This window comes from Lonchura striata, chromosome 4 (genome assembly GCF_050655825.1).
Source record: "Lonchura striata isolate lonStrDom1 chromosome 4, ASM5065582v1, whole genome shotgun sequence".
Taxonomy (NCBI): Eukaryota; Metazoa; Chordata; class Aves; order Passeriformes; family Estrildidae; genus Lonchura; species Lonchura striata.
In genome coordinates, this window is record NC_140706.1 from 35,850,453 (window position 1) to 35,862,709 (window position 12,257).

The 12,257-nt window shown below is 32.7% G+C and overlaps 1 protein-coding gene across 9 annotated transcripts in view; it reads right to left on the minus strand.

Moving 5' to 3' along the window:
* Positions 1-12,257, minus strand: part of CEP44 (centrosomal protein 44) — a 12,964-nt gene continuing 707 nt past the window's right edge. For 2 of the 9 annotated variants that reach the window (XM_021551454.4, XM_085577928.1), the window contains exons 2-11: positions 11,273-11,401; positions 10,525-10,672; positions 9,434-9,580; positions 8,461-8,568; positions 6,897-7,025; positions 6,320-6,529; positions 3,573-3,642; positions 1,581-1,708; positions 1,291-1,328; positions 1-505 (exon numbers count right to left, since the gene is read on the minus strand). In XM_021551454.4, the coding sequence (XP_021407129.1) occupies positions 397-505; positions 1,291-1,328; positions 1,581-1,708; positions 3,573-3,642; positions 6,320-6,529; positions 6,897-7,025; positions 8,461-8,568; positions 9,434-9,580; positions 10,525-10,672; positions 11,273-11,361 (1,176 nt within the window). In that variant the 5' untranslated portion in view covers positions 11,362-11,401 and the 3' untranslated portion in view covers positions 1-396. Of the gene's footprint in view, positions 506-1,290; positions 1,329-1,580; positions 1,709-3,572; positions 3,643-6,319; positions 6,530-6,896; positions 7,029-8,460; positions 8,569-9,433; positions 9,581-10,524; positions 10,673-11,272; positions 11,402-12,257 lie in introns of all 9 variants that reach the window. The other 7 variants (XM_021551373.4, XM_085577927.1, XM_085577931.1 and 4 more) reach the window with 4 other exon arrangements.

A 12,257-nucleotide genomic window follows, 5' to 3' on the forward strand; every position in this document is an offset into this window, starting at 1 on the left:
TTTGAAACTGGATGTAAGTTTTTTATTAAGACTTATTCAACAGTACAGATGGTAAGATGGTATGTAAGAATGCCTCTTGGGTGTAATATGCAAGTTCCAGCTGGAATGTTTCCAACAGGATGTAAACCGCAGTCCTCAAGCCCACACTTTAAAAAACATATTACTTAGCACACTGCTAACAAATGTCAACACAAGAATACACTGCTGTAATGATTTCAATTTACAAAAGTGCAAGGAGAGGGGAAGAAGCTATTTGAACAGTCTTTAAAACCAAAAATTGTGGTCGTAGGGAGGGAAATCAATACACAGATGCATGAGTAAAATATTCAAAGCAAAAAAAGCACTGGTGATCATTACTAATTCGATATATTAAAAATTTAACACTGTACAAACAGATTATTTCTGGTATCCGTAAGTCTGCAGAGAACAGGTCTGAAGACTTGTGCTTGCAGGTATTCCCAGAGGTGGACTTGGTGATTTGAACAAGTTGAAGGTTTCTTCAATTCTGAAAATAAATTTTGTTTACATACACTTAATAAAATAAGGTACAAAATAACTGACTTGCTTTTGACTTCCTAATTATCCAAAATACTAATGAGCAGCATGATCCCATATATTTTCTCTCATCCCACCCTTTTCCTCTGCAATTGGTTTCTATTTTAAATGCCTACCATATATCAATAAACCTCAAGTAACAAAAAAAGAAGTAACCCACACAATAAAATTAAAATCACAGAAAAGGCTAGAGCTTTTTATAGGCCACACACTTAGAGAAATCTCTTGTTAGAGAAACATTGTAAAGCAGCACATTTCTCTTCAAGCATAATAAAAATAAAAAAACTTATTATAGATATCAGAATTAATATCAAATACATCTTAATACAGTTATTATAATGCTTAAACTGAAATTAGTTTTACTTTTCCTTAAATAATAAAAAACAGTGAAGATAACAGGTATTTTTTAGGAAGAAAAAATGCAAGTACCAGGGAATTTCTATCAGGAAATAAATAATATTCCTATATCTTATCAACCAAATTCTAAACACTCTTTAATCTCTAGTTAATATTATTAAGAGTGCTTTCTATTGCTTTTTAGAAACCAAAACAGTGACTCATCCCACAAATACAAAACTGTAAGTGGATTTATTATCCAGTAGAGCCATAAGGAAATGCCACACCTGATGCACAGACTTTGAGGTTTGGAACACATATGTACATTCTCTGTGTGCCTTAGTCCAGTACAACTCCCTCCTGGGAAATAAATTCCTGCTGCCCTTTCCTATTACTTACATTTTACTTATCTTTTCCATTCTTTGTGTTATTGTCTCCTACAATTTAAAAGCAACATAGTTAGTGAACTCTTCAAAGCTTACATTTTTCAGATGGATTTTTAATTTAAATTCAGAGAAAATTTGACTTTAAGCACTGTTTACATATGAAAAGTATTTTTATGAGACAGACCTAGATGTAGTTTTGCATAGTTTTCTTGTTTTTCTATCAGTACATACAACTAAAACCAATGCTTACTTGTTCTCTTGACCTCAAAGGAAATCAACTGAGCGTTCACCAGCTTTACTTACCTTTGAAATGTCTGTCAGATCATGAGAATTAATGGTCATGTCTCTGGGAGATTGGTCTGTGGATAACAGTGAACTGCATCCAGACGACTGAAGATGACTCTCTGGCATCTCCTCATTCCTCTCTGTATCTATAGAGAAATGCTCAGTTTTATGTCACCTTTGCCTTTTTGCTCTCTTTTGCAAGGTCAGCTATCAAATAACTTGATTTACAGTAGGCAGTAACAGAAGAGAATGCATTGTTTAGAGAGGGAAAAGAAAAAGCTACGATAAGAGTTCAGAATAGGCTTGTCATTTTTTTAAAACAAGTGCAATATGACACTATGTATTCTATATATAATATAGAAAAAACAAATTCCAAAGATTACTAATAAAATTATTTTTTCCTGATTACAGTAAAACCAAAACTTATGAACGTTTGATTACAGTGCCAAGCATTTAATAGTAATTTCATATAGTTTACATTATTTTTATTGTAAACTCCCTGTTCAAACATGTCTTTCATTTGTGCTAAGTAAGCTGTCTTATAAGTAGCAATTTTTTTTTTTTTTTTTTTTTTTTCATTTGAAAGGCTGTGATATTCCTTGCAATTTTAGATTACTATTGTCAGGGAAGAGAACTTAGTATCTTGAAAAAAACACGTTTCCATACCCACTTTTTAGTAATGTCACCATGTAGACATCATACCCTTGAAACATACTTAGCTACATTATTTTGTATCTATAATTAATATTAAACTGTTTTTAAATACCTAAAATTAAAAATAGTTTAATTGGTACAGCTGTGATTTCTAACAAAAAAGAGCCTGAAAGGATTCTTATACTCTCATATAAGAGTTAATACTGTCTTCATAACTTTCATGCCTAAAATTTCCTGAATTTTAGAAAAGCAGGATTAACAAATTCAGAATAATTTGGGAAGTCTGAAAATATGAAATTTCTCTTTCAAAATCCATCAGCCTGTTTACTTACTAAAAAGTCCTCAAGTGTCAGTAACACACCACTAAACTTATCACAGGAAGTAAACATGTTGCATGCTTTCTGCGAAGGTCCCATTTCTGCAACTCCACAATAAAAACAAGCTTTGAAATAACCAAGAACTGCCTTCCTAATTTCCATGGAAACTGGATTACTGAGACTCCCTTTTAATTACAATTCAAAAGCCCAACACTGGACAAAAAAGCCTAATATGTGAAAATGGAAAATAGAACATCCTCCTAAGCACTGGTGGTAAGAATAACAGCTGCCACAAGGGAAACAGGCCAAATCAAGGAAGAGAACAGAGGGAGCTAATAGAGCTAAGGGCTAAAGAGCTACCATTGAAGAAGACAGAAGATTTATTCATGGCCTGAGTAGTGCTTTTAACTTCTTTGACATTCAAGTCTGCTTCATTTACTTCTTGTATGTTATCAAAATTAAACGGAAGTTGGAAATAGAAGAAAAAGATTTTGACTTTCTCTTCAAAACAAGAAAGTTTATCAAAAATGTCAGTTGGATAGCTGCTAAATGCTTCAGAGATGAAATATAGAAAACATTTAGTAGTTGAAAACCAACAAAGATTACGAATCATGATTTGTCTGAGTCCCATTAAAAAAAGAAGAAAACAGCAATCTAAAAGATATTAGTAGCAGCAAAAATAACTCCATTTGGGCTTGAGAACAGCGCATTTTTAAAACATGATGATAACTGCTTTAAAGTCCAAATGACAGTACTATTTTTCACAGCTTTAATAACAGAACCTTAATTAAATTTGCATCTTTGATATTTTTAGTAGCTATTTTTAACTAGCACTTACTATGCTATAGCAATGAAATCTAAAAGTTAAGTTAGAAACATGAAATGATGAGGAGGTTAATTTCTAATCTATAATATGGTTTTAAATTCAGAGGTCACTAAATTGCAGTTACATACTTAAAAGTAGTTTTATTTTAGTCAAGGTCAGCAAGAAGTGCTTAGCAGATTTACGTTAATTAAAAGGAAAATCATTAATACTCACCAAGAGAAACTGGAATGCTACTAGAAGTTCTTTTTTGATTTATATTGCTGAACTCTTTAGGTAAGTCTCTCTGAAATACAAATTTACTTCATTTTAGCCACATACCCTGTTTAAATCCGACTGAACAAAACTATATTTAGGTACTAAGTATGTATGTATTTGCTCGCTACACCATCCAGATATGTTGGCACTGCACAAACATCTTCACAGGACTAAAAAAGTTCAAGATTTCCATAAATGCACTTCATCAAAAAACTAGTCTATTTAATGGGTCTTTTTTTCTTAATATCAATATTGCTGTTCATTAAGAGGTCGAAACCAGTCCAAAATACAGTGCATATAACATATTTATAAGTAGAATGGACAATCAGAATGCTCTTAGCTGTACTAATCATTTCATCTCAACACTGGTTGCCATTAGCTTAAAGTAAGTGTGCCTTCTTCTACTGCTGGTTGATATTCAAAAATACAGTTCTCAGTCCTAAAAAAAATAGCCTATAGATTAACTGAAATTCGTTCCACCTAAATGCTTAGAACCCAGAAGGCTATTTTAAGCTGGTTTCCCAGGCTCCTAATGAAAGAGAGCTCTCTCAAGAAACATTCTCAGTTTAACTTCATCTAAACTTTAAAGAGGTTGTTTATAAGCAAGGAAACAATAGTATTTTTGAGTTTAACTTTCTCATTTCAAAGTAAAAAAATACAACACTCAAACAACATTTAGTCTTTTTTTTTACCAACGAGTTATCATTATGATTTGACATCTCAGCCTTTAAAATATGTTACTTTATATACTGGAGTAACTACATCAGCTAACAGAGGAATACTAAACCCAAATAAATGAATGAAGGACAAATAGTAGGTATTGTATGGGAAAATGCTGGAAAAAAACTGTAATAATGTTCATCTCTTAAAAAAATACAAAAATAGAATCTGCACAGAGTACATCTGTTCAATTCCTTCCATTGAAATGGATTTGGTAGCTTTCAGACTTTCCCAGAGCTTAAATGCACAGCTGCTGCTATTTTGGCAACAACAAAATACAGATCTTCAAGTGTTCCTGCTATGTTGGCTAGATGCCAAAAATTCCCTGTAAAGTACAAGAGTAAGAGAGGAGTAATTCTGAATTGTTTCTGTATGTGTGAAGCACGACTTGGATGCAATTTCATTAAACAAAAAAAACAGTAATTCCGTGGCCCAAAGGATTATTTCTTAGCAGTTTTCAAATGCCTATTGCCAAACAGCTAGCTTTGAAGACTGTGTATACATAAACATATATAGTCTTATATACCTGTATATACAATGCCATACATAAACTATAATTGAACAAGTTACTGCAGGTGACTCAGTAACATGCAGTACAGAAATATAATTACCTCTGGAAATTTCTGAGGGATATTTTTTAGAGTATTTTCCAAATACTATTTCAACCATATGAACTGCAATAAACATGTTACTGAAGCAGTAATAAACCAAATTTACAAAAACAAAAGAACAAGTCTAGTCTGAAACATGAGCTTTCCCATGTGCTACAGTAATTTCTTGAAAAGAATACATTTGAAACAGGAGAAAAACTGTCTATGGCTGTTCTCCTGAAGGCCTCTTGAGACTGCTGCCAGAAAATAAAACCATAACCATTGGTGGTGTTATTTGGACACGTCTACTAATCCATAAGAATCTGATTTCAGATGGTAAAATCACATGAGCTACTACTGACCTAAAACTTTTTTTTTTTAGGTGAGTGAGAGTATCCATCCTTACTAATTGAGCTACAGCTTTTAGAAATAACCTAGTGATCAGTCTGAATACCTGTCCATTTCAAGACTTTGCATAACTACCACACTTGCAAGGCATACAGTAAAACACATCGTGTATACAAGTATTAGCAGCATTTTCAAATTTGTGGGGTCAACATGCACAGAGCTCTTGGGTATGAATAAATTCAACAGTTTTACAAATGCGAAGAAAAATGCAACACCAATCAAATATTTTCCACAAGGATTTTCAACTTCTGAAAAGCATCTAACAGCATCTGAAGGATACACGAGATGCATAGAGATTAAAAATTTTGGATCACATGATTAATTTCAAAGTGATGCTATGGCTCACTGCAAGTCAAAATATTTACATGTGTACATATATCACATTACATAATGTGCACACAAGGACCTTTCAACAGCATGAAAAATAACCCAGTCTTAATGCAACAAGAGGCTTTATTTGCTGTGCCAAATGTAGCCACATCACAACTGTAGTGCCTTTACACGTTCAAAAATGCAATGAACATCACTGATAAGAAATAGGAGAGTGAGAATAGGAGAAAAAACCCCACTGATTAGATTAGAAATTTCAAGGACCCATAAATTACATATAGGACTAAAATAAGAAATAACTTTTTTGATTAACCCTGTATTTTCCACTGTGTATGACATCCATTTTTGTCATTATCTGTTGTAGAGAATGAAGACTCCATGTTAAAAAACTTTCTTCTAAAACTTTAGTAGTAAATAAAATGACACTGAATCATTACTAATGAGAACAGATGGAAAGCTTTGGTTCATAGAGTCGCAGAGAATATAATTTAACAGTTAAGAAAAAAATACCATCAACTTTATAAACAGCACTTGCATTCAGATTGAATCTTTAAAACCAGTGGAAAAAAAAATCAGGAGGCAGGAAGGGCAGAAACAGACAAATAAGATTGTGTTTAGCCAATTTTTGTTATAGAATTAAAAGACAAGTTAACACACCTTTCTGGATTGTAACAACAGTTCTGTTTCAAGAAGCAAAACTCGATTCAATAAGTTATTCCAGTCCTTCTCGTCTATGATCACCTTTCCTTGCAGTTTCTCTTCTAAAACTTGTAGCTTATCTTCCATCCAATCTAGCTTATTAAGCTTTTCCTGGAAATCTGCAAGCTGATTCTCTAAAAACTCAATTTTTGAATTTTCTTCTATGACCTGAAAATGTGGATAAGAACATGTCCGCTAATTTCAAAACAGAAACAATTTATCATTTGATCAAACTAATAAAGTGCAATCTTCAAGTTCAGTAACCACATCCTGCTACATTAGAAAATTATTTTTCTTCCATAACTATCAAAATATGCCTACTCAGGGAACACAGCTGTTAAAACAAGTTGTTGACAGAACTGTGTCTTGAAAAAGACAGTACAATTTAACTGACTTTTCCTTTTCCCAACTTTTTCAAAGTATTTATTAAATATCAACTGCATGCTCCTGAACTGTAACTATAAAGTAAAAACCCTCATCCCTTTAGAAAAATCCTGCAAAAAAAAATACAGCATCTTAAAAGAGAAGTTCTTACTTGTTCACATTTAACTTCCACAATACCATGATCTGGGCACAATTCTTCCTCAGCCCCTCCCTGTGCTGGCAGGGGCAGTAGATGAAGATCACCATTAACTTCATTTCCTGAGTGCCGTTCAACTAGAGGCTTCTTTTGAGTATGTTAAAAAACAAACAAACAAACAAACCCAACAAACTGCTGGTGTTATTTGTTACAAGAGTATTTCAATTCATTAGCCAAGTAATAACACATAAGACCTATTATTTCAATATTTATTTAAATCTAACTATCTTATCCCAACTGTTTACAAAATATAGAAAGCAACAGCAGGCAGTTTAATTTTTAAAAAATCACACAGACTTGAAGGAACTGTAAAACAAATATGGACACACTTTACCATATATACGATGTACTTTGTTTCCTTTCCATAAACAGTAAAAAAGACATGAATGTCCTCCCTTAATTTAAAGGTTGTTAGATTTCTAAGTGTGGACTGGAAAATGCATTATTACACACAGTGAAATTCATATGCATAGACAGTTTCAACAGCAAAACCATGACTAAAACATTAAGAACAAAACAAGTTTAACTAGGAAGATTAGAATTCTTCCTTTTTTCTTGACAACTGTCAGCAAAATAGCCTATGAGCTACACATTCATTTCTTTTGAAGGCTTCCCTTAGAGAAAACTAAGAGAAATTTTGCAATTCTTCCTAGGTAGATTAAATCTTATGATACTATCACAAAACAAAATACTTAATGATTAATAATGCGCAATTACTAGTTCTATGCAGTATCTTAACATGTTCAGATTCCTCTGTGTTTTTGTTAAGCTGAAACTCTCCTCTACTAGGAAATTCTTAAAACACACCTATCTATCCCATTCAGTGCTAATATTAAACAACTAGAAGAGACAAAGAAGCCATTCCAAATATTTTGTTTGCAAAATTCTCCTTGATAAAAGCAGCATTTTCCTTACAAGTAGAAACCACCAGCTATTAACAGACATAGTCATAGTCCTAAAAGTTTTCTACAATTTTATTTTGCACTCTTTTAGCAGAAAATATTAGGAAAGCAGCCTCCTTCACATGCCAAGAATGGCATAATGTATAATCATTTTTACTCAATGCATAATCATTTTACCTCTGTAAAACCAAAGCCAAAAGGAATGCTACATTATGAAAACTTGCTGAACAGATTCAGACAAAAGACGAAACTGTGTTGAAAGCTGGGTTGAAAACACATGCTAAGCCAAGCACACTTCACTCTTCAAACACAACTTATTTGTCCCATTTTATCTTCTTCCATTGCTCTCCCTTACACTTGATATAAACAACAGCACTAGGTCATTACCAGCAAGACTTTGAGATGAAATACTCAGTGAGAGAGGCAACATCCTCTGCATTTCAGCCATTATTTCAGCCAACTACACTTCAGGGAAAAACAAACAAACACCAGTCCACCTCAAAACTGGTTTGACTAAATATTAAAACCTAAATGAAAGCAAAAAATTTCAGCAAGAGCCTGACTTGCTACAAACGAGATCAACCTTTAGACATTAAACATAAAAATTATTTTCATACCTGTTTAGAATTCAGAGCACTGCGACTTGGATCAGCAAGACCTTTACCACAATTTGACCATACTTCAAATTTAAAAGGTCTGATTTTTTTTCTTGTTTGGGATTTAACCTCCAAAGTGAACAGAAGAAAATAACACAGGAAAATTTTCAGGATTCCACACCCTACTTGCTAACCGCCATCACTGACAGTCAGGAATATTTAATGGTGCACACACACAAACACACTTAAATCTCTGTAGTACAATAATGTCTAAAAAAACTTAAATATTACCCAAATTTATAGAGAACACAGATCCAGAAGTAAATGCCATACTTTTACTAATACCTATGCTAGGATGCATCAATAGATGGTTATAAATAGAAAAGACAACTTGCACCAGAGTAGAAAGTAAAACAAATATAAAAAAAATGTAGTTACGTCTTCAAAACTGACAAATTAAGTATGCAGAAGTCCTGAAGACTTGTTAAAAACTCAAAGGAAACAAAACAAAATATACTGACTGGAAATTCCTTTCATTAAAGCAGAGACTCATACACAACACATACTGATAAAAAACAATGCCATTACAAGTATTGTTGATTAAAATAATCATATTTGAGAAAAAAAATACAAGTATAATTTTTAAATTGTTAGAGAAATTCAACATATGAGGATTTTGTTTTGCCTTTAAATTTATCTGAGAAGTTTAATTCATATGTTCATTGTATCAAGAAGTGTAAAAGAAAATATATCACTTACTGTAAAAACAACAATTAGCTTTATCTCCATTCTAATTTTTTTTATACTACAAAGTATTGGCAGCTTTATGTCTTGAATGAAAGCATTCAAGCATCTTACAATGAAACTTCATACTAACTTTCCATTATCTGGTCCATGAGTAATGCTGCATTTTCAAATAGAAACTGAAGACCAGCTTCAGCAGCATCAAACATGTCAAAAATACTTATAATGAAGGTAACAATTTGATCAGTACCTTACTAGAGTTACTCAACTCCTTATGTTTCTTCACCACACAGTTGATAATGTCACAAACAATTTGCATTTTTCTTTCTGCAAAGCCAACCTGAAGAAACTGCTCTTTAGTTAAAATTGGTTTATACTGAAATTGATCTCGAAGAAACTGCAACAAAATAAGAGTTTACTTCATTTTCAAATTCACCTTACAATTTGCTGTAGAAATGGCCTGCCCATATTCTTATTTTACTACAATCTTGTCTTTCATTCTGCACATCAGCAGCTAAGCCTTTTTTCATTTATTTATATATATACTAATAAATAGATGTTTCTTTTAACTAGGCTTTAAACATATCTCATCTTTCATTCACATCACTCTTGTAAACATCAACTCCCAGTCTTAAAATTCAAGAAATAACTGACTATAGAAATTAAGACTAAAAAAATTTTTAAACTGAACTTACAATAAGTTATATTTATCTCTGCAAATACATCAGAGGGCTACATAATGCTCACACAGAAGCCTGTAAAGCAGTCTCTCAGATAGAAAACTAGTCTGAATAAGCTCCTATTTCTTAATTCATCAATCCACCTTTCATAAAAATGTGCTTTTGTATATTTTAAGGATAGTTCAAAGTTATTTTCAATCAGTTAAGAATTTGATTCCGATTTATAAAAGGTTAATATTCAACTTTATGTATTAAAATGGCATAGTGTATCAAAATAGCTGTATTTCTAAACTGTGCTTACATTACAATTTTTTGAGTTCCTTGTGATTTTTTTGGTGGTTAAGATTTTTGCCAAAATCACTTCCATAAATCTTATTGTCCAATAAGCATTTCTCTGTTCTTCAAAATTAACATCTAACAATATTATTATTCATGCAAATGTCTCAAAACTGAGATTTGGCTACCACCACCAATCCTTATTTTCATTAAAATCTAAATCTTGCACATAGTGACTTGCTACTCATCTTAAATCCTAACAGAACTAAAATTCATGTTCATTGCCAAAAACTTGCACTTTCTAGTAAAGATCATGGTAAACGTTTAATTTCTGTGAAGCTATACTCAAACCCATGTTTCTCCAGCAAAGAACATGAAGAGATACCTTATAAACAGCTTCAATAAAACGCAAGTCACTCTTGGCTGTCAGTTCCACATCACACTTTACCAAAAGCTCTGCTATGCAAGTTGAAAAAGATGTAAAACAATAGCTGATGATAGGTAAAAATGCAGCTGGATCACCCTTTACTAACCTATAAAGAAACAAAAGTATTTTACACACCAGAAGGTAAAAAAAGCATTTCATGACATGAATTACAACATCTAACTTGAAAGGAATGTTCTAGCCCACAGCGTGTTCTATCCAAATATCTTTCATCTTAACATTTCTTTATCTGGGCATCTCTCATTCAGCTGTCTTTGCTGTTATCCTTAAAATGCTCAAAACAATGTTTTTGTGATCTTCATATAATTTAAGTCTAAAGCCCACCAGCATTTCCAGCTCAACATTCAGACCTTTTTTTTTTGTTTGTTTCTAATCTTTATGGGATGAAATTTCCTGAAAAAAACTTTGCAAGCGCCTTCCAAAGAAATCCAAAAGGTAAGATTAACCAAAACAAAGACAAGAACAGCAGAAGAAGAGCAAGACATTAATACAGCTCAGGATTGTTCTAAGGATTGCTCAGAAGAGCAAAACTGCATAATTTTATATTCCAGTTCACACAGGCCACACCCCAACTTCCCAGTTATGTTCTGCCTACTTACCACTGGGGCAATGCTAATATTTATACATATCCTATTTACACATCTTGCCGTCATCATGTATTAGCATAAGTTTTCACACTGCCACTTACACTGTATAATCCACATCTCTTGGATAATTTAACAAGCGAAGTCCTTGTTCAATTTTTCTTAAACTTCCATTTAGGTCTCCTGTTGCCATTATTCCAAATGCTATTCTTCTTTCAGATTATGAAATAAATCTAAAAAGTACATATGTTCAAAAAAAGTATGTACACAAAAATTAGAAAATGCAATTTTCTGCTAGAACCTGGGAGATAATTACCTGCCATTATCTTCACTAAATTTCTTTTCTTAGAAGAAAACAAGTATTTTGAAGCCTACCATCCCAAGCAGTGAAGAAACATGGTCACACAGCCTATAAATGAAGCAATGGTCTCAAGAAACAGTTAAAGCTTCCATTTACAGTGGGCTGGGTTTGTTGTGGGTGTTTTTCTTCTTGTGTTTCTATAGTGGTTAATCAGCAGTCCTCAAGATTAAGCTCTTCCCATGGGTTTTGCCCTTGTTAAAAGGATTTTCTTCCTACTTAATCATCAGGTTCCTTTTAATTTAAACATTAGATCCTGGTTTATTATTTGCACTAAACAGAAGTACACAATACTTACTTTTCAAAGCTTGGAAGAATTTAACCAATTATCTGACATAAAATGGAAGCTCTAATCTGCAATGCAAATATTCACAGAAGACACTCTCACAGGATATTGTCTAATCCTATATAGGCTGTTTCCCAGAAGTATCAACAATCCTTTCTTTTTACACCAGACCTCTGGATATAAAAACTGGTAACTACTGTCACTACTAAATAGCTTAAGAGATCACAAAAGTAACTGTCAAGTTGGTAGTAAATCTTGGGAAGGTGAACCCAGTAAAATGGGACACATAGCTTTTGACTGTAGAAATCTGTAGCATAAGTTACAGAGCCCTAGATATCAATAAAATCGAGTATAATGAAGTTTCAGCATATGATAATATAGCACTTCGAAAAAGCAGTTCAAAGAACAACTCTCAAAACTGCATATGCTATTCAAAGGATCAATG